Source organism: Motacilla alba, chromosome 2 (assembly GCF_015832195.1).
Source record: "Motacilla alba alba isolate MOTALB_02 chromosome 2, Motacilla_alba_V1.0_pri, whole genome shotgun sequence".
Taxonomy (NCBI): Eukaryota; Metazoa; Chordata; class Aves; order Passeriformes; family Motacillidae; genus Motacilla; species Motacilla alba.
The window spans coordinates 59,784,941-59,809,958 of NC_052017.1; the positions used below are offsets into that span (position 1 = coordinate 59,784,941).

At 38.5% G+C, this 25,018-nt stretch overlaps 1 protein-coding gene across 1 annotated transcript in view; it reads left to right on the forward strand.

Annotated features, from left to right (window-relative positions):
* DCDC2 (doublecortin domain containing 2) overlaps positions 1–25,018 on the forward strand; it is a 55,178-nt gene that overhangs the window by 18,583 nt on the left and 11,577 nt on the right. The window contains exons 5-8 of the mRNA XM_038129463.1: positions 3,715–3,858; positions 5,793–5,847; positions 7,326–7,500; positions 21,254–21,354. Coding sequence (XP_037985391.1) covers positions 3,715–3,858; positions 5,793–5,847; positions 7,326–7,500; positions 21,254–21,354 — 475 coding nt within the window. The remainder of the gene's footprint in view (positions 1–3,714; positions 3,859–5,792; positions 5,848–7,325; positions 7,501–21,253; positions 21,355–25,018) is intronic.

A 25,018-nucleotide genomic window follows, 5' to 3' on the forward strand; every position in this document is an offset into this window, starting at 1 on the left:
AATGTCTGAGGCTAAGCTGCAAAATCTTTCTCAAAACAGTGAAGATAAGGTAGTCTTTTAGTTCTTCTGCTTGCTTTCCTGTTTGATAAGGGTGAGAGAAGATTAAGGTAATGCTGTTGAATATTAGCTCTCATCAAGTTTTTTTATTTCAGCCCAGCACTTCTTTGCTCCTATTAGCTGTCTGCTGAGGACTTTCATTTGCAGTAAAGTGAACCTGCATGTGTTGAAGCTTTCTGGGACTGTTTCTCCACTAGTGTAATTCAGAAGTGAACAAAGCGAGAAAAGACATTTACAACATACCAATTCTTTCTGCTCTCAGGTTGTTTAGCAATTTAAAAATCTTTCGCATTTTATTCTCATTACTTGGTGTCACTCTGGTGAAACTGAATGTTGTATTCAGTTATTCAGCATTCCATATATAACTAAGATTCCTTTTGAGATGTTCCCTTCGGTGCTCATCTTTAATCCTTCAAAAATAAGATAATGGACATGACATTTTAAATTATTTAATGTTTTCCCCTTGCTGCTTTTCTATTAACTCAGTTTTCATTTTCTTTTCTTTAAAATCTTAGAAATACATATTAAATCCATTAGTAAAGTGATCATAGTTCTCTAGTAGGTTGCACATTACTTGCTGGGGTTTACTGAAACTATGTTAGCATTAGGGAAGATCTGGTAAGACCACTGGTGCTGGGAAGATGTAATTTCTCATTAAAGAAGCGTAAGTGGACTTACAAGAACCTGCATTGTGTACAGGGCAGCTTTTTCTCTTTTTCTTTTCCATGTTATTAAAAGACTTAAAAAGCTACCAAGTCTCACAGTTTCACATGGGACTTTTTAGAAAACAAATTATTGATCACCCAAATCAGAGTAGAGATGCAAGGATGAAATATGAGCGGGGATATGATAGGAAAGCAGCTTTTCTGCTTGCCAGATTGTTGATGGGGGAGGGGTGCAGCAACCTGATGGGCAGATACTGGGGGCATCAGCAACTTGGAATTTGGGGATATTGTCCCAGAAATTGTGTCTTTGCTGTCTCCCTTTCTCAGCCTGTATGCTTGCTTTCTTTTGGCTGTCACTTTTTAGCTTGGATTCAGGAGGGATAGTGGAAGTCCACTGACATCTCACAGGGCAAACTTAGGTCATCCTCGGAAGAAGTGACCACAAGAACATTTTTGTTACATATTACAAGCCAGAGAGAACCCAGCTGGTCTGTGAATGGTTGTGGCCAAGTGGGAGGGTGAAAATTGTGACTTCAAATTCAGAAATTGTAAAAAAGGTAGCTTTAGAAATTTGTGTCACAAAACTTGTGTGTGCTTGTTAAGTCCATTTAGTTAGTTATTTGTTTGAAGATCCATTTAAAAAAAATACATCTTTTATTTCACTTTCATCTTCAGAGACTGATTATGTTTGATTTCGCTATTGTGATTATTATTTTCAGAGTGAAAAATGCAATTAAAGATTGCCAGGTAATCTGTAACATTCTTTTTGAGTTATATTAAACAAACAACTTCTGCGCTTTAAATATAACATTAAAAGTAGAAGCAAAATGAAAGATCAGGAACAAAAAAAAACCCCAGTTATTTTGTATGTACCCCTCTATATATGCAGCCCCATACAAATATATAAACAATTCTTAAGCTGTGGTACGCTGATTTGCTGTTTTTTTCCCCCGAGTTCCCAAAGTGAAGTGCAATCTAGCAGAACACAGTGAGATTAATTCAGAAATAGGCTTCCTGCTGATTTTCTGATAGCTTGTTTTATTTTCATTGTTTGTGTGTAACTGATGTTGACTCTGTGGTAGTGAAACATAAATTGCTCTTTGAATTGCTGGCATTCCTGTAGAATGTTTGCACTATGGAATAAATATGAGTAATACAAACGAGGTGCTCCAGAGTTAGCATACCTCTTCTCAAGGAAGCAGCAATGTAATCTATATTTAAAATAGCTGCAATTTCACCTTTCAAAATTTTCATTCTTTGCACTTAGAAATGTGTTCCCATGTGGCAGAAGACAAACAAAAAATTAGGTTACTTTCATGAGCGTGATACAAGAAGGACATGGACATGCAGGAACAAGTGCAGCAAAGGGTCACAGAGAGGAAGGTCTTGAAGATACTTGTAGTGTGAGTAGAGCTAGGACTCTGCAGCCTGAGGAAGAGAAGGCTCAGGGGGATCTTTTAAATGTGTGTATATACCTGGTGGGAATGAGTGAAGAAGACTCTTCTCAGTGGTGCGCAGTGATAGGACAAGAGGCAATGGGCCTCTTGTGGGCCTCAAAATGAAAGAAGGAAATTTCACTTGAACAGAAGGAAGAAGAAATTTACAGTAATGGTCATCATATATTGGAACATGTTGCCCAGAGAGGCACTGGAATCTCCATCCTTGCAGGTGTTCAAAACATACCTGGAGATAGTCCTGAACAACCTACTCTAGTTATTCTTGCTCTGCAAGGCATGATTGGACTAGGTGGTCCCCAGACATCTTGTTCACCCTCAGATATTCTGTGATTCCTCGTTCAGTAAAGTGCATGATTTTCTTCTGTGTTTATTCAAGGTTATGCCACCACATGTATCAGTTTTAAAAGCTCTTTCTCTATTAAACTGAATTTTTTTGCACATTATAAGTCACGGGTGTATTCAAGGTAGCCTCCTGATATTCTTCCCTAAATGTTCATAGTATGGTTGTGTATATATTTTTACATCTCCTTGCCTTGTGTTGAAATTTATGACTATAAATTCATACATAGTATAGGTCTAGTATAGCTAGAAGGCTCCTAGAAAGGCAGTTAAGATAGCCATTCAACATTCCTGCATTTAAGACTTTAATGAAAGTTGTTATTGTTGACTTTTAAATTAAATATAAATATTATTGAGTTTCGAACCATGCTTTGTAGGAAAGAGCTAATTTATTATTGAATGTTCCTCCTTACATACTGTTTTGACTGTGCTAAAATAAAATCACAAACTTGTCAAGGAAGTAAATTCCCCCCACCAGTCCCTGATGCATTTCTTTCTTCTCAAAAAGAAGTCAGTATGGTAAAAATCCTTCTTGTATAATAGACATAGTCATTGTTGGTATGTGCCCAAGGTACATGGCTTCTTGTTTTAATGTAGTACTGTATTTCCTGTTGTTCCCATCAGGTTCCAACCTTCTCATCTACTCAATGTAACAATATAAATGCAACATTATTGGCATGGTCTGTGTTAGGTAGACAGGGCTCTCAGTCATGAATGCCCTGTTCTTCCCAGGTTACTGCAGAGTTCCCTGAGCACACATAGAAGGTGGAACTTGGTAGGAGAGGGGGTCAGGAACTCATGGAATAGATTCCTTCCAAAGTAACAGGGAAAAGGTATTGAAGACTTTAGAAATATAAAGAAATTTATTTCTTTCCAGAAATTATGTGAGTATTACATCTATTATAGCACTTCATCCTCGTTAGTTCATATAAGCTGTGATTTAAGTAATTATTTTGCTGTTTTCCTTGGTGGTTTGTTTGCTCTGGGTTTTTGGGTTTTGGTTTTTTTGCTTGGTCAGGTTTTTTTAAAAAATGTGGTTGCTGATCATTGTATGGTGTCTGCTGTACTTTATTTGGTTTCGTATCTGGAAATTCAACATATATTTAGTGAGTTTAGATTAATATAGCTTTCAGTGCTCTTAATGCACCTAACTGAATGTTGAGGTTTATTAAAATAAGCATTTTCATATTTTTCAGACTCTACACTGTAGATGGAAAACTTGTTCAGAATGGGTCAGACTTGGAGAATGGGCAAATTTATGTTGCAGTGGGTAGAGAAAAGTTTAAGAAATTGCCGTATGGTGATCTGCTGTCCAAATCTACAATGAGAAGGCCACAGGGGTAAGTTCTAAAGATGTGTGATACACTCCTGTGTGTTTGTGTGTGTCAATAGTAAGGTACAAAATTATTATTCCAAGAATGATACATGGGTTAGTATGGATGCAAAATTTCACTGTCAGCTTCTGAGAAAGCTGAGATAAAAATAACGAAAGCAGAAATGGAAATTCAGAAGACCAGTTCATCTCATAAGCATTCCCTTGATCATGTATCACAAAATTAGCATCTGAGAAAAATTAACCCAAGTCAAAGTAATCCTTTTTTTTATTTCCTTGGGATACATATGTGTACATCTGAATGAGATTGTGTACATCTGAATGATGCGTACATCTGAATGAGATTAGGTTCCTAACTACTGTTATCTTATATTTCTTTATGCAATTTTGCAAAACAAAACCAATCAAAGTTTCATTTTCATATCAAAACCCATTCTTCACCTCTGAGATTTTGAAAAAGTCCTCCAGTTCCTGCGGGGACATAGATTTGTTTGTGTTTTAACAAATACAAAATCCAAGTAGATTTCAGTAAAGAATGTGAAATTCCATCAAGTGCAAAAAAATGCTAAGCACTCAACAAGCAGAGAAGAAGACACACAAATGTAAACTACACAGATTCCAACCCTTATACTTTGCCAGTCCACAGAAGATTGTGGACTTTAAGTTTCTTCATAGGTGTGAAAATCAGTAATGTTGTAAAACTTTTGTCAAATGATAGCTTTTTGCATTTTAATAAAGCTTGTAATTCTTCTGCTCATTCAGCCATGCATTCTTCAGTGTGTGCAGCAAGCCCTAAATAAAGCTGCCAAAAACGTATTTTTAGTACAAAGAGAAGGGGGAGATGTCGGAACCCAGGATACCCCTCTGGGTGCCCTGGATGGCCCGAGCCCCTGGCAGGGGACTCTAAGACCCTGGCATGCAGCCAAAGACACGTGGGGTTTCAATCCTATGCCGTGGAGCAAATTACCAACTCTGTGTGAAGAATTACAAGTCACAAAAGTTTAAGTAGCATAATAGTAGTTGTCACAGGGTGAAAAGTGGAATTTTGAGGATTTTAGAATGGAGGTTTGAAGTCCCAAGATGGAGGGAATTGGGCATGCACTGTCCTTCTTCTTTCTTCTTCCTAGCCTCCATGATTTGGGTGATGGCACTTTCAGATTGGTCTAGAGTAGAAAGTCACTGTCTAACATAGGTGATAGGTATTGGAACATAATAGTAAATATCGAGTACGTAGCTTATAGTATAAAGACAACACCAGCCTCTTGGGCGGGCAGTGTGCCTCTGGCTGACCTGCTGAACAGATCGCAGCAGGCCAGACAGAAAATGTTCTAGATAACAATTAATAAACAACCTTGAGAATGACAGCCGAAGACTTCTGACTTCTTGTTCGACACCAGGGTTGGAAAAAAGACTTTTCAACACAATTTTGGGGTTGCCCTTATAGCGGCGGCTCCCAGACTCTTGGTTAGTAATGTTTTGGGAAATATATATTCCCTTAAGATTGTTTCATGTTTGGGTCTATTTTTTGTAGGCTAGAACAATCACATAATAGAGTCCTAAACTGGGTGTCTGTAAGGAGTAACTTGTCCTTCTTGTACTTTTGGAAAACATGAGAATTTGGAACCATTTCATTGAAATAAAAGGAAAGAAATGGAAGTTGTAAGGAGAATTCACATTGTAATTCACTGGATATGACTCTGCAAGGTTTTGGTAAATAAAGTATGCATTGTGGGGTAATGAACTTGTTGAATAAGTTAATGATTATGCATTTAAACATAGTCCAGTAAACAGAAAAAGTGATGCTTAGTGAAAACATGCAGTGAAAAAAGCCATTATCTCTGTTGCCATAGCCATCTTGGTGTTATATGCCTTGATTACAGATACATAGTGTCTGTGCCAGTGACAGGGTACACAATTCTAATATATGCTTTATTCCTGCAGCTCCAAAACCTCTGTACTACCTCCAATTGTGGGATCTCGAAAGTCTAAAGGCAGCGTAAGTATCAAATTTCTAATTCAGCTAAATTCTGGAAGATGGAAAGTCCCTGTCCTTTGGGTTTTAATTAAATCCAAAGAGAAAAAAATTCACGGCCACGTGGTGGCATGCTTATTAAAGCCTGATGAATCTGTAGCTATTTGCAGTGTCAATTAGACAGAAGAAATCTGAGAAAATATTGTTGTGATAAGGGCTGCTTTGTTTTTGATAAAAGCTTCCATAGCAAAGATCAGCTGCTGGGTTGAGGTCTTTCCTATAAACCTGATCATTTGTGTATTTATTTATTTATTCAAATTATATACCTAAAGGAAGAACACAGAACCTTTCACAAAATATTTTGCACAAAAGAGTGTTTCTGAACACTGAGTCTGAAAAAGGTCCTAAACCAGTTTGCAATCTGATATGTTTTATTCTAGGAAATCACTACATAGAGAGCTTGATCCTTCATTGCTTTGTATCTGGTTTAGCTATTTGTATGCGTACAAAATGAGTCAGGGAACCATTAAGGTTGGAAAAGACCCCCAAGGTCATTGAGTTCAATCTCTGACCTATCACCACCGTGTCAAGTAAACCATAGCACCAAGTGCCACGTCCAGTTGTTTCCTAAACCCTTTCAGGAATGGTGATTCCACCACTGCCCTGGGCAGCCTGTTCCAATGCTTAATCACTGTTTCAGTGAAGGAATTCTTCCTTATGTCCAACTTGAACCACCCTGGCATATCTTGAGGCCCTTTCTTCGTGTCCCGTTGCTTGTTGACTGGGAGAAGAGCCTAACCCCACATTGCTACAAGAAGAGTCCTCTGTGGATTTAATTTTAGTGCCAAAACAGAATATAAGTATTGGTTTTCGCCAGTTCTCCACAAGTGCAGTTTGCTGTACAAGTACAAGACAGCAGGGAATCAGACTCACAGTCTGTCATTATAATTGTGGTAGTTGATCATGTCCCTTCACTCTTTACAAAACAAAACAAAAAAAGTCTCTGGAGCCACTATAAAAATAAAAACATACAAGTTTCTGTTCACATTCCACTGAATGTGTTACTGCTCTGGGAAGACTGTCATTCTCCTCCAGCTTCTCTTGACACTTAGAATAATGCTCAGGTCTCATTTACACAGACAGTGATTTATTAACAAGTCATATTAAGGTGTTATATCTTGTGGCTGTTCACACATATGGATGAGAGATAGCTGCATATAATATGCATGCATGCATAGATTCATCTAGCCATTCCTTTCATTAAATGAAACATTATTTTCATATCATAAATATGTGATTTTTCTTCTGGAAGCTGTTGAGAATTTAATTGGTCAGATCATACAGTGGGATAGTTATAATTCTCTGGATGATTTAAGATATCACTTAAATGTACTGACTGTAAATTATTATGCTTCTTTTACACCTGATACCAGTCCTTAATGAAAATTTAAAAATAAGCTTTTTAATTTGCATCACTGATAATTACATCCTCTTCTTTTCAGGGGAATGATTTGCAATCTAAATCTACCAGTGACCGGGGAGAAAACAGTTCCTCACCTCAGCTTCCCAAAAGGAAAGACAAAAAAAGCCAGAATCCAGAGAATTCTGTGTCCAGACGACACTTTTCTAAAGCAAAACAGACAGTAAAAGCTTCCACAGGAGTCCTTCAGGATAATGGTCAGTACTGAAATAAACACTATTGTAGCATAGTGGCTTTTGGTCTTCAGTTAAACCAGTGAAATAGTAGAATAACTTGAATAGTTGAATAACTTAAATAGGTATGGAATTATCCATTTACTTTGGGAAACTGGAATTGCCAAAGTTCTTTCTGCTTAGGAAATGCACCTGTGCATAGCCACTACATTCCTGGCTTCATTTACAGAGCACAAGAGGTGGTGTATGATTTTTAGTATACCTTGGAAGCTAAGTTCATATGATTCTATCATTATGTTTTTGGTAAAGGAAAATAAAAAAGATATTTTCACCATTTTCCCATTGTTCTGCGCTGCAATAAAGTGAAGAAAAGGAGCTGATGTTCTCAAAAACCCCTCACTGATCCTGAGAATCCCTGATTACCTGCCTGGCTCTGTGTAGCAAAATTACTAGACCCTGGGGGAGTAACACAAACAGAAGCCTCAGTTAGCTGGTAGCTGCTGTGACTAATTCTACAGCAGAGCTGTTGGAGGCCCTTTCAGAATTTGCCCTTCTCTGTGCTGTGACAGCAGTGGCAGAAGTTGGCAAATTTAGGCAAAAACATCCTCTTTGAGAAACTGTTATTCTTATCTTATAGTGTGATATTCCCTTCCCCCCCATTTCTTTACAGAGCTAGAATATATCTATCTATCTATATATATATAGATATAAATATATATATGTATGTATGTACAGCCATATTTGATAGATAGAACATATCTAGGGAAATATTTATGTAATGCTGTTGCTGCTCCACCTGCTGACAGAATTGGTTGGAAAGCCTCTAAGTTTATTGAAGAAGTGACTGTTTGCTTCTCACTTCAGCTTTTCTATGCTTTGTGAGTCTTGTGTAACTAGGAGAAGCTGTTCAAGGCAGCAGATTGTCTAGTTTGAGCTCAAGTGTATTTTTGGAGAAGCTCTGTGATCCTCTGTTTTACTTCCATATATAAAGACCTGTTAGTAAAACTGGGAATGGGCAGTTGTAGCCAGGCGTGGTTCAATCTCTTTTCCGAGGTAAGAAGTAACAGGACAAAAGGAAATGGCTTCAAGTTGCACCAGGAGAGGCACATTAGGAAAAATTTCTTCACAGAAAGGATTGTAATACGTTGAACCTGCTGTCCAGAGTGGAGTCACCATCCCTGGAAATATTCAAAAAAAGTAAGGATATGGTACTCAAGGACCAGGTTTAATGGTGAACATGGTGGTGGTACTGGGTTGATGGTTAGACTTGATAATCTTAAAGGTCTTTTCCAGCCTTACTTATTCTATGATTCTAACTCTTGAGAAATTAAAGTCTTTTCACTCACCTATGACTCACTCACTCAGTGGAGTGTGTGAGCTCCACTGTAGTCAGAACTTTGGTAGCTTGTAGTGAAGTGGTTAAAAGAAGGGTACTACAATGACTCCAAAGAGTCACTTCCTGCAAAGCTGTTGTCTTTTGTGCGTTCTGTTCTGGTCATAGCTCAAGATGGAGTGACCTGAAGCCCAGGCCAGGCAGGCTGTAGGAGCTGTGAGCCATGCTGCTGTAGGAGTATCCCTTGCCCAGCCAACCCTCATTGTCAAAGACTGCCCTTGACAGAAAGCCAGCATTGCAGAAGACCATGGTCCTTGTCATTTATCCATCTCATATAATACAGAGGGTAACCTTTTATCCCACGCAGATGCATGAGGTATAAAGTAGCTTTTCAACAAGCCATCAGCACATTCCACCATCCTGTTTGTTTGGGGATAATAAGATTAATAATTTCATAATAATATGAAAAAATTCCTTTGATACCCTGCTTTCTGTCCCAGTGCTATACCATCATGCTGGTCAGGAGTAATCCATTGCCACTTTGTGTGTAATCTGGAACAGGAAGACTGGAAAAGCATTTATAGAGCCCTGAAATATGCTTTGGCATTAGCATACCTGCTTTTAGTGACAGCTAGCAGTCCAAATACCACTTTCATTCTTATCAATACATGTTTAAAACCAATTGATGTTGAATAAATTGTCTCATTCTCTTCAGAAAACTTTTTGTGGGCCTGATTGACCAAATATTCCCATCAGGCAATTGCTAAACTTCTCCTTTAAAGATATTGTATCCTAAAGTATTTTCTTCATGTTTTGTGACTGCAAGAGTGTGTGAGGTCCATTGTCTTTCCCCAGGTAAACCTAAACAGACTTTGGCAGTATAACATAAATTACTTTGTTCATTAAATTCTGGTGTGTGGGCCCTATTTCTTTTTAAACTTATGTCCAATTTCTCAGCATCCATTGGGGTGTTTAGTGAAATTTGAGCTCCTCTATCAATCACATATTTCAATGGATGTTTTCTAGGCCTACTGGTAAGTAAATTGGTAGGCCATAATGCACCAGGTGATAAAGCCTAAAGTTCTCCCAGCACTTAGGTTTTTTTTTTCGTCTCTTTTCCTCTCCTGAAAGAGAGGAGATATGTTTTTTTTTCTGTGAAAGCTTTTGTTTTTTTTACGTGTCCCCCTTGCACTCTTTTCACTAAGTGTTCTGTGGTAGTTGCCTGAGAGCTGCATGGGGAGTACCTAAAGCTGCTGCTGTCCTCCACAGCTCATTTTGCTTCAGGGGTGTTTTGATCCTTCTTCTGGCTCAAGCAGGGTATGTTTAAAAGTCCTCACCTGGTACTCAGGAAGTCTCTGCACTTCAGCTTTTGGGCCCCTCTCAAAGGCCCAAATTTGTTCTCCTGGACAGATTTTCTCAGCCCATTTCCCTAGTGTGGTTTACTGTGTCATGAAGGAGTCTTGCCCAAGAGGAAAGGTCATCTTGGGGATCTTGTAACACTTCACTATGCATTACGTCTCCTCTTTGTCTTGTCTTTGTCTTCTCTATTTTGTCTTGTCACCCTACTGAAAACATTTTTAATGTTATCAGGGCTTCTTTCAATAGAGATCTTAACATACTAGGATTGACTTCTGTAGAGATTTGGATGTATCTGTTTAAGTGTCCATACATTGCCTTGTAATAGCGGTGAATATTTCATGAGATGAACACATGGGTATGGAAGCTGGTCCTGCTCTTTCCATAACCTCTGTTCCTCCTGCCCAGTATGCAACCCTGCTGATTATTGAATGGGGTTGATTGATAGGCTCAGGTCCTAGGTTTAATAAGACTCCTGGCCCCCAGTATCTGTCAGCTTCACTTCCATCCAGCAATATTCTGCTTGCTCCTGAGAGACTTACTCTCAGCAAATGCTCAGTCTCTGACTCCCCTGGTTTTCATCCATATTTTTCCTGTATGTTTGCCACTCGCAAGGGGTCCCAGGGAGTAGTTCTGACCATGGCTTTTAGAAGAGGACCTAGAGGTTCAGTCATTTCATTGGAGACTCATTCTCCCTCATCAGCATTTTCATCAGGGTTTTCCCAAATACCACTATTTCAATCCTCAGGTGATACTATTAATTTTTGGATTTTTTCCACAGCTGGGGGATTGGTGAGTTTTAATGTCAGCTCTAATTTTTTTTCCCGAAGGTTTTTTTGCTTTCCTTTGGATTCTTTTAACTGTTGTTTTACCTTGTCATTTTGATACCATAAAGGCAATTTTTATTTCCTTTATTTACTATCTCAGATGCTTAGTTTATTTCATGATTTGTTCTCTTTATTGCCATGCAGCCTTTAAGCATAGCCTGCACAACTGAAGTGTGTTACAGAGCTTTTTTTTTTTTTTTTTTTATTTTAAGCATTCATTACAAGTTAATGTGAATGCTGTGCTACAGCTGTGGAACAAGAATTTTTAATTTACTTAAAAGGAAAGAAAGCCAACAGGAAAGAAAGGCAACAGGCAAACTGGACAAATCTTGTTTAAAAACAAAGAGCTGTTTCATTTTTAACAAAAAAAAAAAAACCTTTGTTGAAGTTAATGTTTAAAGATACTGGTCCTCAGGGTTTCAGAATACAAATAAGTGGGCTGGACCTCTGGGTTTCAGAATACAAATAAGTGGGCATGGCTTTCTCTGGCAGCAAGACATGCCGTGTGCATACTTGTACTTATCCTGTGCCTGTATGCTTTGTTTACATATCTGCTGAGGACCTCTCATACTTCCCTTTGGGTTTGGAAGGAACTTATGTTGCTGGGACATTATGTTTGGATCCAAAGGACAGGAAAAGGGTACATTCCCTTTTCTGGGGGCATTGCTTCACCTGTTGTTTTCAGTACCTCTTCATACAATGGAGACCTGCATTAATATCCTGTCCAGCTTGAAAGGGCAGAATACAGGCTGTTTGAGCTTCTCCTAAAGTGTGTGCTTTTAGTGCTCTGAAAGTCTCCCTGCCAGCAGAGAATCCCCCTTGCTCTGTCCTGGTTTGTCACCTTGTCTCGGGGTGAGACAGACCCCTGCAGTGGTTGTGTGACTAGTAAGGCTGCTGATGAAAATACCTTAAAAGCTGGTAATCAGATTGGTTTATTCTCTCAGCTGACCATGAAATTAGAAATCTAGTTTAGACCGGGTGCTGAAGAATTGGATATATGAAGTAGGTATGTAATTGCTGCCTTGCTGCCTTGAATGATGACATTTTCAGGTTCATTTTAGAATGAGGAGTCTTATTCAGAAATGGAGATTTACTCTTCATGGAAAACTAGAAGCCAGCTCCAGGAACACAGTGATAATGGTGACTCCCAAGTACTGTTTTGATCAGTACAGCTCCACTGTCTATTCTGAAGGCTCATTGCAGTTCCTAAGTTGGCTTTGCAGTTTTATTACTAAACAGTCCTTCAAACTCAAAGGCTTTGGATTGAGTAAGGGAAGCATTTGTCACTATCTTAGGAATTTTAGTTAATTTTAATTATAATTTTATTTTTTCCTGATGGACAGTGAAAAAGACTATTGGCATTTTAACTGTTTGCATTTGGCTGTCACTGATAAGTGATTAATTAATTTTAATCTGAAACCAATAAACTGCACAGTGAGTTTACACGCATATTTTGGGGTGTATGGAAATAGATAAAAAGAAGATGTTCCTAGTAGCGAATGTATCCTGTATTCTTTGCTGTCCTTTCCCCTGCCAATTTAGCATTGCATGGATTCTTCTCTTGAGTGCTAGACTGTTTGAAAGTGATTGTTGCCTGGGTCTTGACACCTGAAGAATTATGCACACAGTGTATTTAAGTCTCAACCTAATCTTCCAACTGAGTTTAGTTGGGCTAGCTGTGTATTTACTTTGAATTTATTTTTTTTATACACTGAGAATTTCACCAGCATGCCATTTATATTACAACTGATCCATGTCATAATCCTCTTAAATCAAGATGATTAAAGAATTTCTTAGAGTTGAAAGCTCTTTGTGCAAGACTTACATTCACCACTTCTCAGGGCAGATCGAGTAGATTGTGAGCTGATGCTTTGTGTTTGTTACTTATAAGGCACACTATTAATGTTATGATTGACTTCCACTGCACTCACAGAAGCCTTAATAACATTGAATATACTGTATGCAACAGTAGTTGCAATTAGAAATGTGAAGTTTAGAGCTTAGACTTGTGCATCTGGTTCAGCAGAATTTGGGTTTATGAAAGTGACACCAAAGGTATATTTAATTATCAGCAGCTTGTTTTGAGGGTTAAAAAAAAAAAAAAAAGATGGCAAACCACCAAAAAAAACCCCAACCTATTAATTTTTTGAATTGTGCCACACTCCTGTAAAGAATATGTGTAGGAAGTTGATCAAGAAAGTAGCAAATTCAGAAGTGTAGCAAAAAATTCTTGGAGGAGAGAACCCTCATTTAAAACCTGTTCCATTCAAATACAGTAGTTTAATTGTGGTCACATGGCTTGCGAAGTAACTCCCTACATAAACTATAAAAGAAGTTCTAGAGTTAGTAGACTGTGGAATTTGAGTTTTTTTCTGTGATTTGGCGAAGTCATAGAGTGGACGTGGGCTGACCCACTCCACAGTTTTTCAGATCTATCTTTGAGTTATTATGATGTCTTAGAAGTTAGTTGTCATCTCAGTTTCCTGGGTTTGTTACTGGCTAGAAAAAGGAAGAAAAAGGCCAACCATTACTTACAAGGAAAGCTGCACAGAACCCCAGGTATTGCTGTCCTGCTCTGAAATGGTTTCAGTAAAATTATGAACTTGCTGAAGAGTACAAACCTGGGCTGCTGAATATCCACTCTGCATTGTGGGCTGAAACTGCTGTCTACATTTTCCTGCTGACAACTTTTAAGATTAGAAACCTATCTGCCATTAAAACATGGACCATATCACTCTGTTATTGTCAAAGCAGAGGAATGACTGCTGAAGAAAGAGAGAGCTTCTCATTTGTGGAGATTTTACAAGACCTGCTGGCTTATTCCTTGCATAGTGGGAGACAAATCTGTAGCAAGAAATGAGAGCCCTTTTTGCTGTAGGTGTGTATTGTTACAGTGCTGGCTCATGGTAGCCAGAGTGTTCTAATGTTAGTGTGGAATTAAGATGATGATAAACCTTGCAGCCACTTTATTCACACAGATGAGTTTCTTTGGGTTTGCTTTTAGGCCAATGAATACTTCACAAAATGTTAAATAGGAAAAGACATACTTACATGCTGCTTAATTCCTAGCAGGAGGGTGTGCAAGTTTGGAATGATGGGACCAGGGCAGACATTTTCAGGGCTTTTTCATTTGTTTAGTGACAGTTTAGCCCATAGCACACAACTGTACTCAAGAGAAGGCTGAGTTATGGAACAGGCATGGAATTAAAAAAAAAAAAACAACATGGCTGAATGAGAACTGCTTTCTTAATTTAAAAATGCAAATGGCCTTCCTTAATGATCTATAATTTAAATCAAATAATAATTTGGATGCTTAGAAACATGGAGAGTAAGTGGGATGAAGGGCCAAAACAGGGAGAGAGAAGAAAAAAACCCTTGTATTATGACACTCAGTCCTTTATTTTTGTAGCTGTTGATGTATAAAGATGTATAAAGATGAAAAGCTATGGCAGCTTTTCCTTTGCTCCAGCATTACCATATTTCCTATCAGTAAGGGAGAGTGCTGCATACAAGGGCAACCTCTAGAAGCACCTTCTGCGGTTTCTGTTGAGGTAATCAGATGTCAGCATTCTCTAATAGCATCAAATTATATTACAGATTTAAAATTTTTGAAAGAGAGGAAGCAATTGCTTAAAAACTTGAGGCTGCAGTAGTATCAAGGGAAGAAAAATATGCACTTTTTAATATACTCCACAGTTTAATATGTATTTTCCTAGCAGGTTCTTTTCAATTCCATTGCATTTGGATGACAGGACTCACAGGCATGAACACACATGCAAAACTATCATGAAGGCAGTGGCTCTTTGTTGGAAATGGGCCTTGTACAACAGAGATGCTTTTAAATTAAATAAACCCCAAAACACACACAAAACGAGAAAATAAAATTATGTCATATGCAGGCATAAACAGATGCTCTCCTTTTCCTCATAGCAAACGATTCAATTTTATGAGCCACTTTTTTATTTTTTACATCTTGTTTTTAATTTTACTCACTGCTTTTATAACGCAGCCTCTGTTGTAAGTCACATTATTTTTATTTTAGAGTCACATTAACTTCCTTCCTTACCTATAGGGCTTGCACATAGTAAATGCCTCAGATTTCCACAAAATATTCAGGGCAGATTATTATTACAAATTTGAAATGCATTAATATCTCTATAATTTTGTAATTTTTACTGCAATAAATGTTTCACAGTTAATGATGTTTAGGAAGGGAGCTTAAATAAAAGCCATTTATTCCTGTGCTTAATTATTTAAAAAGTACAGATTTCCTATGAGTTAGTTTAATATGTAACTTAATTGGTATTTAATAAAGTCATATAACCTTGTTTATCAAAGTGTAGAAAACGAATTTCAGCTGAAATACTGAATGGCATCAAACAGAAAATGATCTTTCCATTTTAGCCAGGACTTGCTTGCTTATACATGCACCAATTTGTGGTTTCTTTCTCTACATGCTGAACTGAATGCACAATACACTGAACACTTCCATGTTGAGACAACTACTAAAATGTGACCAGTGAAATGTTGCTAGTCGAAATCTTTTGGGCATTTATAAATTTGCTCTTGCTGGTAACTTACCTGTTCTGTACCTATCAGGAGATTAGGAAGTAAAAAATATCTAGAAAATAGCTAGTAAATTCTCCTGAATGGGCAGCAGAATCCCTTTCACACAAATGAATTCCCTAGGGCTGCAAAGCCAGCAAGAGCTGATATGGGTAAGGGCCAGGGCAAAGTAGGTAACTCTCAAAATTAAGATCTTTGACTTTTAAGAGTCGTGCAAGTCATTAAGAAGTCCTAAAATTGTCCTAAATAGAATTGGTTTTATCTGTCCACTTGCAACAAACTCGGAGCTGAAAAGCCCTGCAGGAATACAGTACCACCTTCTATCTTTGGTGAAAGCAGCTGAGTACTAAGCTGCTTACTTTGAGATAGACCTTGGCCAAATACAAAATCAGAAACCTCACCCTCTGTTTACCAGTTATTGTCCTTTTCAAGGTTCTCATCCAAACTTGACCACAGTGTCCTTCTCTTACCCGTAGCCTCTGGACCTGATTACCAAAGACTAAATGTAGTGGTAACATCCTTCTCCTGTAATTTCACTGCCTTTTTCAACTGGAAATTTCTCTTGTTCCTGCTATTTGTATGTCTTCCTTGCTTCTAGCTGTAGAGGTTGGCCATTAAGTAGGTGCCAGTGTTTCAACACCTGTATCAGTTCAGTGTACTTGGAGCAGGTTGAGCTGGTCCATGGCTTTTTTGAGGCAGTAGTTACCTTTCCTTGGCAGGGCTGTTACCAGGCTCCAAATGTTCCCTTTCCTGGTAACCCTGACAAGACTTCAAGGAATTCAGAGCTTTAAGCCATCTGGATCCGCCTGAGATTTCATCACTCTTTCTCTCTGTGGGATTATGGAGTTGGAGAAGAGGGGGGAGAGAGCACAACTCTTGAAGATACTCCATAGGAAAGCACTTACAGTTGCAGTTTTCGTTCATCTCTTCAGCGTGAAACCAAAAAATCCTGTAAGAACTCTTTCCATTCTCCAGAGTCTTAATAAGTCTTGTTTGTTGAAGAAATCAGTACAAATACTTGCCTGAAAACAACGAGCATTTTTTCACTGCTGTTTTTTTTTTTTTTTGCTGCACTTCTGTGTGTGTGGTAACGTCAGAACATAGACATTCAATTGCTGGTAGGTAGTAGTCCAACAGCATTCCTCTTTGCAGGCTTTCCTGAAGGAAGATTCTTTTAGGAAGCTTAAATTGGCTTGGATACCTGCTGACTTGGTTTTTTCCCCCTCTCATTCTTTCAAGCTTCTACTCTTTTACTCCCTAAAAGCATTTTTTCTGCCTTCCAGTCAGTGCATTGGACCCCATTGCTTCCCTTTTTCTCACGAGTATTTCCTCCTCTTTCCATTTGCTCTTATACAGTTCCTCATTCCACATATTTTTTCTAACATCACTGTGCCTTCATCATCTCCCTCAGTGTCTCTATCCTCCAGCCTTTGCGTATTCTCTCTCTCCTCCCGGCTGCTTCTTTTGAATGATCTGTTCTTTGCCCCTCTGCAGGTTCTTCTTCCCCCTTTTTGCCTAAATTGCTGAACATGACCCTGCTTTAAGATAATCAGAAATAACAGGAGATGTTTTGGTTACCTAACTCTCTCTGTTTAGGGTATAAAAAATAATGCTGATTTTTGGCTCAAGGTAGTCTTTTGTCATGCAGTGACTGGCAAAACTTGAAAAACTCCAGTGTCTTCTTTTTGTCTGGACACCCTGGAAAAATATCCTCACAAAAGTTCATGAAAATTTCAGTAATATTTTGCTTGGCCTCTTGACAGAAGCTGCATGTGCTGTGGCATGGAGAATCGAGAACCTAACTGAAATATATCCTCTGTTCATACTTACCAGCAATGCTGTGGGGAGACATACCTTCCTTTCTTACCCCCTTTCAGAGCTCTTCTGCCCCAGTGTTGCCATGGCCTTGTCTGTAGTCAGTTCTCAGGTAGTTTGAGGCAGAAGAAAATAAGAACTAACTCATAAAAGAGGAGCATGTTTAATCTACAATTCTGTATAAACTGTTTGGAGTAGTCATAAATGTCCCATTTAATAGAAGTGCTGGAATTTTTCTTTTTGGCAGGGTACACCACATATTTCTGCTTCAACAGAGATTGCAAGAGAAGCCCATAACACTACAGGATGAAGACTTGCAAAATGTTGCTTCATGTAATTTATGGAATTTTCTAAAATGCTTTCTTGTTTTTTCTCCCTTAGAGACATGTGAAGAAACTGACTAATGATTCAGACGCAGAGATGTGAAATATTGCATCAATAAGATTTTTTTCAAACTTTTTTTTCCTAAGCCTAAAAGCATTATCTATAAAATATGAGGCAAAGTTACCCAACTGAAAACATTTCCTTGGAAGTAACTCAGAGCACTGATAATTGTGATTAACGTGGCCTGCAAACTTCTGTTGACAAGATCTTGACACAGAATCAAACAAACAAGAAATGTGTTGGCCTTTCCCTCAGCTTCCATCCTCCAGATATTTGTAACTTCACATGCAGAAAGTGTAAACACTTCTGGCTGTAGAGTAGCAATGCTAATAATGTTAACATTTTAAGCCATTTATTCAATGGCTCCATTTATTCAAATGAATTTTATGTAAATTATTTTGCAATTTTTGTATTTCTTTTCACTTTTTGTAACAAAAGACAACAGTGTGTGTCCTAATGTAAGACTAATTGCATTCCTTGCCATTTCCTTTGGAATTTTTTGTTCAAGTATTACAACTTCCCTATTTTTCAGTTAGTGTCATTTTTTTCTTCATCTGTTTTGGCACATTTCAGACCTAAGTGTTTTAATTCGTTCCCTGACTGTACACGTATTTTGGACATCTGTCTTCCATTCTCTTATGTTTGTGCAGAGGTAAATAATTAATTTCCCTTGTTGCGAATGTTCTATTTTCCTGAAATAATATTTTCAGTGTGTGGAAGAACAGGAGTGCTGTTTTTCTTGAGATTGCTTTCTGTGCAAGACAATGAACAGTGGTATCCCCGAGAGATGCTGCAGTGTTGTGCAGAGTTCTTTTCAACTAATATCTTTTCATTTATGACCAGCTTTCTGAGCAAACACCTGCTAGAAAGCGCTTGGAGGAAATTCCATGGAGATTTCAGATTTTGCTTATTGAAAGCCTGCTGTTACTACCTTTTTGGGCACTCTCTTTTAAATGAGAAATATGATTCCTTACTGAAACTTACAGTCTTCTTTCCTCTCTCCTGCTCCCTCCTGGATCCATGAGTAAGTTTTTTCAAAATACTGGATGTCTGTCTCCTTGGGTTGTTCAGCATAGCCCCGAGCCTGATCTGCTCTTCTAAGAAGAGGTGCTTTAAAACTGAGAATCTTCAGCTCTTGAGTGGATTTGGCCTCCAGGGCTAACATGTGTTCATCTCCCTTGTACTCCTCCTTTTGCCCTGGAGTAAAAATCTGATGAAAATTGCCTTTGCACCTAAATCCTTACCTCTAGAGGCCAGACAGTCCCTGTTTTGGTTGAAAGACTTGGGGACCTTGAAGGCAAAGGTATTATTGCAGAGCCTAAATGGAAGGATGGTGCTGTTAAATGCAGTTCTTTCAGACACTGAGTTGACTTTTTGTAGTTCAGTGAGCCAAGGAATTTAGGGCAAGGTTATTTTCTTAGGTACTTAAGGGAAAGCCTTGAAATAGGAGAGTCTTCATGGTGGCTTTTAGGGAACACATCATGTTTTCCTCTCAGAATATGGTGGAAATCTATAACTCAAGTGCCTGTGATGAGAGGAAACAATGATAACACCAGGTAAGAGAAACAGAACATTCTGTCTCTTACAGAGCTCAGAAAAATGGGAAATGTGAAGTGCATTGATTATTTGAAAAAGTACAAGTAGCATCTGTTCAGATGCATTTTTTATTATTCTCAGCCACTCCATGTTTTTATTGCTGATTTTGTCAAAAAAAAAACTAAACAAGTCTTGTGTCAAAGGGGATTTTTAACAAGATACATACAGGTAGATTGTCCAAGATTTATCATACTGCTATCAAGTATTGAATGTCCTTTGTTGGTTTCAATGGAACATCCATGCACATGTCTTGTATTTAACAAATCCCAAGAAAAAAGGAAACTAAAAAAGAAAATTATTATTTTCATGTGAAGTGCAAAAATGAGGTCTTGAAAAACATGTGTGAGTTATTTAGGATAAGAGTCCAAGCAATGATGCTCACACCCCTCTGGTATTTCCAACAGGGATACTTCCAGGGATGTAGTAGTATGGGTCTTTTGGTAGGGTGGGGAGGTTCCAGCAGGACTGATGACTGGGTAGTCAAGCTGTTTGTCCATCAGGAAATCTTTCTCCTAAGATGCACCCAGCAGTACCGCTTTGGAATTTCATTGTGATGTGCCACAGAAACCCCCATTTCTTCCTCTTCATTTCAGACTGTGGGAATGGCCTTCATTTCTGGTCCTCTGGGCAGTGGCTATCAGGCATGTCCAAGGCCATCTGGCACCTCCCCTCCAGTCAGCCATTTGCAACGGTATGGTGCCTCAGAATTTGTTCCCAGGGCAAATTCTTCCCCTGGCTCTCATAGTGATGAAAGACTAACTGGAAAACTACCAGAGTAGTCAGTGCTGACTTTTTATGCGGATGGACTCTGGATTTCTCTAGGTCTTGGGGTTTTATTAATTACTTTTCCACTAAAGTGGTTCTGTACTACACTAAAGCTGTTTGTTTAGCAGCGTGCAGCAATGCAGATCAGTTTGCATGGTCAGTTGACATTACCAAGTTCAGATCTTTTATTAAGAACTAGGAGGAACAGTGGAAATACTTTTTTGTCTTTTTTACTGTAGTTACATATTATGTTGGATATGGACACATCTTCATCTTTCCTAGATTAATGGAGAGAGATGATTTGGAGTAACTTGTGCCTTTAGTTTCTGGGCTGTTTTCAGTTCAGAGGAAAATACAGAGGATTGTGCATCACAGCACAGAGCATTGTGCATCAAACAATGTGGAAATTGTTTGCTGCATGTATCTGTATTAACTTTCCTAATTAGCTGATACCATAAGACTTGTGCTGGATATTTCAAAGACCCCTAGTTACTTCTTATACTCAGGGAAAAGAAATTACTTAAACTAAATGGTGTAAAGTTTTGGCAAAATGTAACCGTTAATCCTTGTTTTCTAGGAGTATGTGCTTTTTAATGTCGATGTGGAGTTTCAGCCACAGCTCTACATGCATGTGCCCAGAGTTGAAGAGTAGAGCTAATCCAACTGTTTCTCTTAATCTTTCAACCCTAAACTGATTCAGCATGTTTGTTTTTGATTCAGAGACTGAAATTTTTGATAGATGTATGTTATAATGCTCATTACTAAAGGATACTATAATTGACTGTAGAAACAGAAGAATTATGTTGCTGTTGTAATGTACCTAGTTCGGATTCTCACTGGACCTTTGCCCAGAGTGAAGGAACTTCAGATCCAGGACTTTGTTCAGTTCCCTTTCCCTTTGCCTTTTCTCCCCCCCTTCCCCAAGTGGTGTAGTATGTAAGTATTGTTGTTAAAAGGAAAGAAAAACCAATCGACAGTAATGGGAGATTGAAGACTTGGAAGAACTGTATGGGGATTGATGGGTCAGCTCAGAAAGCTGTTCTCAGAAGCAAAATTGAATGTGCAGTTCAGTAGTTGAGCCACACTGTGTCACTATTGGACTTCACTTCCTTCTACTCTATCTTTCGCATTATAGGTGAAGATATTTACAAAGCCAGAGAAGAGGGGTCTGAGATGTGGGGGGCAGTTGAAGTGCAAGAAGATGAAGATACTCTTGTGGAAGTTCCACTGGACCAGGTAGTGATAAAGCTTTAAATAAATGGCTTCTTTTTTTTTTTTTTTTTTTTTTTTTTTTTTTTTTTTTTTTTTAGGAATTCAGGTTGTGTGTTGTTTCTCTTTCCTCAATTTCTTTGAAGTGTACAGCATAATTCTGTGGGGATGACTGTAAGCTCAACAATACCGCTTCTTTTATGGCAGCTTTAGCAAATCTCCCTTTCTGTGTTAATATGTCAAATGTCAGTTACCTTTTCATCAGCTTCAGAACTGCTCTGACAGCTCTTACAGAGCCTTAGAGATTCAGGACTCCCTACTGTTGCATCCTGCCAAATAAGTTCACCTGAATTGCAGTCTCTTTATACTGGTACAGCAGTATTCCTCCAATCCTGGACCACAACAGGTGCAGATTTATCTGATTTTTGTTAAAGCTGACAGCACTTTGTTCTGTTGGAGCAACACAGTGCTTTGTTGGCCAATTTTTTAATCCTAAGATTTATGTGCAATAAATAGGTCTTGATAACTAAATATAAGGTTATATCTCCCTTTTTGTATTTTGATTTGCACTTCTGTGGACTGAAATATTACAAGGACTAGGTAAACTGAACCTAACAGTAACAGCAGTTACTGTCCTTTATCTTGCTTTCAGTATAGATATTTGTAGGAGAATTTTTTTAGGAGAATACTTTCTGTATTTATAGGAGAAATTGGAAGAAGTGTAGTAAGTATGGGGAGGAAAATATCCTTAATGAGGGTAGGGACTGGATTTGTGAGCTAAAAGGTAGGTGAAAAAACAGCTGGTTTGGTTTGGTGAGATTTAAAAGGTCATCTGCTTGAGATTTAACTGGCACCTATTTGCAGATGGTGGTCCTCATGGTTTGATACTGGATCTGAGACATTATAATATGTTCATGGGTAACACAGATGATGGTGTGGGACACAGCCTTATTCAGGCCCAGCTGTCATTATCAGGTGAATGCAGGGCTGTCTTTCAGAGCAATCTCAACAGCTTGAAGGAATGGGGTGACTGGAGCCTCATGAAGTTCCACAAGAAAGAGAGGTACAAAGTTGGGCACCTGTAGTGCAGCTAACTCTCAGTGCAGTCTTGAGACGGGTGGGCTGGAAAGGAGCTGCAGAAAGGCCATGCAGCTCCTGTGGTTGGCAAGTTGAGTTGGTGGTGCTCCCTGTGGGGATGAGGTGGACTGTGCAGGCTGGGTCAGTAAAAGCACAGCCAGCACATCAAGGTCACTGATTATCTTTCCTGACTCGGCACCTCTGAGGTTGCATCTAGACTCCAGCCTTGAGTCCTTGTCAGCAGAAGAGGAGAAGATTTAGGAGAAGGTATTTTGGAGAGATATTTAGGAGAAAGTTCAGCGCAGCAACAAACAAAAACGTTTACAGGCTAGAGCTTATGACACTATTAAATTGCTTACTAAACAGTGCTTACTATTTAGTTGGCTGATTCTTTTTCAATTTATTTGTATTGTGTAAAAGAATACTAGACATATATACCTTTAGCTTGTGTTCTGCTTTTAAACACAATACCTGAGGGGAAACAAATGTTGTATGAACTTACAAACCTCTTTGAAGACTGACACCATATCATCTAAAAAAAAAAACAACCAGATTTTATCTGTTGCTAAGAAGGATCATTCTCATTATTTATTCACTTCAATGGGAAGGAATGTTGCTCAGTTATTTTATAGGCATTGTTCTTGAAAACACATGAATCAGGTGATAGAGGCCACAAGAACATGACTGTCTTGGTCCCTGATAGAAGGAATGCTACAACTGTGTCTTCTCACAGCACATACCTGCCCCAGCCTCAGAGTCTTATATGATGAACACCATTGGGCTCATCAGCCCTGTTAATTGTGGTTGTCCTGGTGAGGTGTAGTGATAATTAGGATGTGTTGTGTTATATTGATAGCACTGATGTTGGGGAAGAACATGCCAGCTGTTTTCCTAATCTTTGTTTCTTATGACATCCTGAAGCACATCCTACTGTGGTCTTGACAGTGTAATACTCAAATTCAGAAATTATTAGCCTGTTTATTGGTCTCTGGAGGTGTGTTAAATAATTCCTCTAGGTAGTGTAGAACATTTGGCTGTGCAAATTGGGTTGTCAGGCCTTGGTTTTTAGACTGACTGCAATTCATATGAAATCCAACCCTGGAGACAGCTGCCTTACTTCTCCACAGAGATCCTACAGCACGGGCAGTAGCTCTGTGTGTCTCCCCAATTTGCCTTTGCCTCCGGGTGATCCCTAGGGAGGGGAAAAACTCTTTACTACCACTTCTCTGTTTGGCAGTGGAACTGTTCACATAGTTGCCAGTGAGCATCAGATGTGCCAGCAAGCTTGCCATGCTAGGAACTTGCTGAATACCTCTAGGTTCATGTACCAAGGTCCATTCCTCATGTTCAGATGGAAATATTTTTCTACCAACAGATTTTGCTATCTGGACAAGGAACTGCAAGCAGTTGTTCTTTATGGAGAAAAAAGATTAAAAAATCAGTCATGTACACTACGAATAATCTGATTTTCATGTTTCCATAAAAGCCAAGCAAAGCACCAAAATTTATTGCAAAACAAGCCATGGTTTATATATAATGTTATGACTTCATGTATAGTTTCCTTGGTAATCTCACAAGAAGCCATGTCCTTCTGAGTATCACAGAGTAGTTTTTATTCCCAGATTACTAAGGTCACTCTAACCTTGGAAGCACTGAGCATTTTGCATGTTCAGGTTTATATTAATGACCATTTAAAACTGTTTTAAATTCTGTGATGTAAAGCTTTTTAGCTTTTTCTTATCTGCACTGCAGTGTCTGTTATTGCTAGAAATATGGGAAAGGACAGCCAGCCAGGGCTTGACTATCTTGCATAATTCATAAATATTTACATGCCAGCTTTCACTAGAATGCTGACACTTCTGATAGGCTATCATTTCCATCAGCCACATAAATGAGGTGGTGAAGATAGAGCTTAATATTTTTTTTCTTTTTATGCACCTTCTCTGTCTCACTGTTTGAAATACACAGTTGAACAAATGCCAGATTAGCCATTAACTAAACCTAGCGTTATACTGGCTAGACTCTTGCTTATGTCCTGTTCTGTAAAATGCTGTCTGCCAGCTGAAAACATATTAAAAGAACAGGGTTTGCTTTACTCCACACTAGCTGACAGTTGTAATTGAACATCAAGGAAGAAAAAATGAATATTTTGCCTTAAACCAAACCAGACCTTTCTGTTCTGTATTCTTCACCAAGACTTCAGCTCGCAAATACAAAATGATTAGTTTCTTCTTTTGACATGAAGGCTTACTCCAGGTTAGTTGTTTGCATCACCGTGTCAACATTCATGGGGACTGGTGACAGACGATGAAATCAGTTGTGCAAATAGCAAGGGAACAAGGTGGTTCTTGAAAGGGAGGCAGCAAAACAATAGTAATGTCTTATTGGGGATAGTAATTAGGTGTGTTACTTTGAATTTGCTGGTAATAATGCAAATATATTCAAAGTAACTTTGAGAGAAAAATTTCTAACTTTTAAAGCCTTCAGAAAAACCTGCTCTTTTTCTTTCATTCTCTCTAAGTTCTAAAATACAAAAGCAGCAGTTTCCAGTGATAGTACTGAAATAACACTGCAAGTTTGCACTTGTTTATCCCTTTCCATAAGCATGGTTGTT